The 4,670-nt window shown below is 35.9% G+C and overlaps 1 protein-coding gene across 1 annotated transcript; it reads left to right on the forward strand.

The window, feature by feature from the left end:
• The first annotated feature begins 1,188 nt into the window (after positions 1-1,188).
• LOC135698069 (zinc finger protein 706-like) lies at positions 1,189-4,670 on the forward strand. The gene is made up of 3 exons (XM_065217931.1): positions 1,189-1,311; positions 1,523-1,670; positions 4,143-4,670. Exons 2-3 carry the CDS (start codon positions 1,527-1,529, stop codon positions 4,230-4,232), a joined length of 234 nt encoding a protein of 77 aa, XP_065074003.1. The 5' UTR covers positions 1,189-1,311; positions 1,523-1,526; the 3' UTR covers positions 4,233-4,670.

A 4,670-nucleotide genomic window follows, 5' to 3' on the forward strand; every position in this document is an offset into this window, starting at 1 on the left:
ACCCTGATACAGCCAAGCGCGATTCGGAGACAACGGTATTGAACCCGTTGCAGCTTCAGGATCAGGGTTGCTTCCACTCACTTGCTATAAAAAAATATTATTCGGAATTGTGCAATCATTAGATGCAATAATGCTATGTTGTACTTGTAAGTAACAAGAAGAGGTAGTAAAGTATGTGTTTGACTCATAAAACCTGTCAATTTTGCTTTGAGAGCGTCACAATTAGCGATCTTATGATTCGTGAGCGGTCACTCAGAGTGAGCGCTCACGAGTCGTAAAATCGCTGAATGTGACGCACTGAAAGCAATTTTGACAGATTTTATGTGTCAAACATATACTTCATGACCTCCTCTTGTAACTTACAAGTACTAATTAGCATTATACTAAATCATGATTTCATAATTCCGAAAAACATTTTTTTATAGCAAGTGTGAGTGGAAGTAACCCTGTTCAGGATGTGTGTTTTTGCCGCGGATTGAAAGCAGAAGCTACCGTATTCTAGAACCGATAAGATGGTTGTCCGATACAACCTGATCAGATCTTCCGGATGTGCTCCCCACCAAGTTCCGGTAATTGTACGAAGAAAATTGATTCTTTCACAGCAAAAAAAATGTAATATCGATCAACGTAATTCAAGCTGATGTATGAAATAATGATGTAATAGCAAAAAGTAGATACAATATTACATCAATGGATGTAATTTTGTTCGCAAAATCGATGTACATCGTACAATGTGATATTACACAACCGATGGATTGACCTGGTTGCATCAGTTTCGATGTAATATTCAACAACTTTTTTTGCTGTGTTATTGGCATTTTTGTTTCACATACGTGTGGTGACCGCGTGCTGTTTCGGACAACGGTAGAATCTGTAAGCTCCGTCTAATACGTCCGATGGTCTCAAAAATAGTCTACAGAATGATCAACTATGGAAATGCGTCCCAGTGTAATAACTCAGCAAACACATACATTTCATACATACAGTTCACCCATTTTTGGGTAGGTTCAGTTTTGACGGATCTGGGTGGATTCTACCCAAATTTGGGAAGTTTTGAAATAGCGTGCATGGCACCAAATGAGAAAGAAGCGTGTTGCTGTTTTCATCCGGAAACATGTTAACTGCTAGTCGCTCCTCACGCGCTACCTATCGGCAAAAATTGGAACAAACATCTAGTCAATGTCAAAATTTTTCTCACATTCGTAAATAGAAATTTTTGCATGCACAAGCACATTACTCTTATACATAATAAAGACACATTTAACATTTAACTAAACTACTTTTAAACTTCTACTACTTGTGATAATTTAAGTAAGTGGTGATTAGATACTATAGTTTCCATTTTGAGCTAACAAAATAGGCCTTTAGACAGATAAAAAGAGTTACATATTAAATTTAGAGAGTGAAATGGGAACATTAAATGCTATCAGTTTGTGAACAGCACAAGTTTCTAGAGACATCTGCAGCCTCATGTGCTGCGAAAAGCGAAAGCATTAAAGTGTTCGACTTAATTTGTTTGCAGAAAAATGGCCCGTGGACATCAGAAACTTCAGTCGCAGCAGAAGGCACAAGAGAAGGCCGCCAAGATAAAGAAACAGCAGGGCCACGGGCTCAGTGATCAGATGAAAGCCGCCCAAAAAGCGCTTGTCTTTTCCTGTGCTGTGTGCAAGGTAATTCCCACACTTTCACTAATACGTGTTTTAGGTATATTGCAGATTTTGCACCCCGTTAGACTCCTGCGCTAAAAATAAGTACACAGTAATATATTCACACTGGTTATAAAATTTAAATATTATACTTCTTAAAGCTTTCTTTAGCTCGAATTCATTAGTGTAACTTACCAATACCGTTGTAGAGCTACTACTGCCTTCAAATAAGTTGATTTTAAAATTGTTTGGTCTGTACAAGTATATTACTGTGCATTTATTTTTTGCACAGGAGTCTAAAGCGGTGCGAAACGCACAATATCTTTATCAACATTTCACAAGGGCGAAACTGCTTTTGTAAAAATTAAAAAAAAGCTTTAGTCGACGATTTCTCAAGATCGCACATGCAAACTAACAAAACCATCAAGTAGAGGTTTCCTCTACCAGCTGGTATGGTTAGTTTGCAGTACTGAGCTTTTATTTGAGAGAAATCGGCGGTTGAAGTAATTGTTTACAAAAGCATTTTTCGCTCCAATGAAATGTTGGCATCGATATGCACAACCAGCACGAAGCTATCGTCATAGATTTAGTAAGTGACACATCACAATACAGATAAAATGGTGAGGGAAATATGTCTAAAAATGTACGGATTTTACTATACGATTGCAATACTAAATTGCGTCGTGTCAATATTAACAAAATGTGGAAATGCTTATATTAACATTAAATACAAATTTTGTATTAAAAACGGCGTATTGGAGAAATTGAAATTGAAGGATGTTAAAACGAGGCTCTTTTAAGACGATGTGTCGAATATTAATCAAAGTTGGCACTCGTGGAGAATAGATGAACTATGAAAGTGATGATGGTTTCAAAATTTTACACGGTGAGGTATACGAGTTCAATCTTAAAATGCCTTTATTTTGCAAATTGAGCATTTTATTTAAATCTGGTTAATACTACGTTAGTAGAAAACTTAAGGACTACTCAGTAGATATATAATATAGAAAAATTAATTTATTTTCAGATTTTTAGGTGTATGCATAGATTTCAGCTTTTCTACAACTGTAGCAACAACCAGATTTAAATTCAATGCTCCATTTTCAAAATAAAAGCATTTTAAGATTGCACTCGTGTACCTCTCCGTGGAAAATTTTGGAACCATCATCACTCTCATAGTTCTTCTATTCTTCACGAGTGCCAACTTTGATTTTCCAATGGAAATGATGGTTTTTGTACAGCGACGATTTATTTTTGGTTTTCGTCAAACGTCACTGACCAAACTGACCGTTACCAACTCTGCATTGGACAGACCCCAAGGAATATCCGTGTAAATACACTACCGCGACGTGACTTATGAAACTCTGGTAATGTCTCGATTATGTGCGGGGTGTTTGAATCGGTAAAAAATTGAGAAAACTAGAGCCAAATTAACTACAACATTTGGGACAGCAAAATACGTCAGAGACGCAAAGGTTAATTTTCAAGAAAATTTGCATTTCAAATGAAAATGCATTTTTTTTTAAATTATGTTTCATCAAATCTAGGCCAGTATTATTCAATAGAATCTCATAATGTAAGGGTGTTTTATTATGTTCATTAATTACTCAGAATACTATACATAAATAACTGAAGATGATACAATGTTATTAAAAAAAATCAAAGGTTACAAATGATACTCCTTTAGTTCAGTCGGTAAAGGCGCAGCTACTAACAAATCCATGCTGGTGGAGGTGACTGAGTTCAATTCCCGTCCGGTCTATTAATTTTTGGAAAATTGCTCTACTTCCTTGGGCATAGGTTAGGTTTAGGTACAGGCATAGAAAGCTCTCAGTCTCAATTAAAATGTGTAAGTAAGTACTTCAAAGAACACTATGTTAAGAGCAGACAAAAATCTAATATGCTACTATATAAGCAATAAGCTTGAAATGCCATGTAGTAGTATACAAATTCTATTTTTAGGAAAAGAAAACAGTTTTTTGTTGTTGCGGATTAGTATTTGAAGTCGCGGATTTCTTTTGAGAAATCGCGGATTTCGCGGATCAAATTTAGAAAATCTTGTAACAGCCCTGCATATTTAATAAAGATTTAAATAAATTTAAATACCCTCTTTGAATATCGAATAAGGATGGGGTATTGCCTTGATTGAAAATTTAATAATGAAGGAAACATTCCCTCCTTCGGATATTTATCAAGCACGCTTCTCAGCAACGGGGCAGGCGTGCTGTGTCACAGCATCGCCCCACATTTTGCACCCTTGAGGATCTGACTGTAAAGATTGGTTCTATTTTAACTATGATCAGTAATACTATTTCAATGTGGTACAATGTACGTGAATCAGTTTTATAATGCATATATATTTACTGATTGATATCTAGCATTTAAAAAAATTTGGAGGGATTAATGTTAGCGCAGGATTCTGCTTTAGTGCAAAATTCACAATAATTATATTCAATAAGCATCTTACCAAAATTGTGTTTCACCCTGCCATTCCAGTCCCAGATGCCTGACCCCAAGACCTACAAGCAACATTTCGAGAACAAGCATCCCAAGTCTGAGATGCCAGCTGATCTGAAGGATATATAACGCAACTGCCGGAGCGACGACTGTGTCCGTGGAAACAGCAGCCAACAATGCTAATCATTCTTGTTCATATATACATATATACCTACAAAGCCCAATCCGAGAACACGGCGAACCCGTCGTTGTCTTCGAAGTAAATTAAGATGTTCTTACTGTACGCTGAGAGACAATTCTACAGTTTGTTTTGCCGCAGTGATTGACAAAGGATATTAGCAAAAAACAAATTATCAATACTATTTATAGAATAACAACATTATCCACTAACATTACCAATCTACAGTGGTTGATAGCAGTTCTCCATGATAGTTTAAATTATTTCGGCAACAGCAACAAAACAGCTAAAAATAAAACAAACAAAAAAATAAATGTTTGGAGTAATGTGTTGCAAAAATTTTTAACTCTGCATCTCTACAGTTTGTTCAATAAAGGATACAAAACTTA

Source organism: Ochlerotatus camptorhynchus, unplaced genomic scaffold (assembly GCF_037179485.1).
Source record: "Ochlerotatus camptorhynchus isolate MF236.1 unplaced genomic scaffold, CSIRO-AGI_Acam_v1.1 ptg000008l, whole genome shotgun sequence".
Taxonomy (NCBI): Eukaryota; Metazoa; Arthropoda; class Insecta; order Diptera; family Culicidae; genus Ochlerotatus; species Ochlerotatus camptorhynchus.

Coding starts and splice junctions, on each gene's coding strand:
- LOC135698069 (XM_065217931.1), top strand. CDS start 1,527: ATGGCCCGTGGACATCAGAAACTTCAGTCGCAGCAGAAGGCACAAGAG. Junction 1,671..4,142: donor TTTCCTGTGCTGTGTGCAAG/GTAATTCCCACA, acceptor CTGCCATTCCAG/TCCCAGATGCCTGACCCCAA.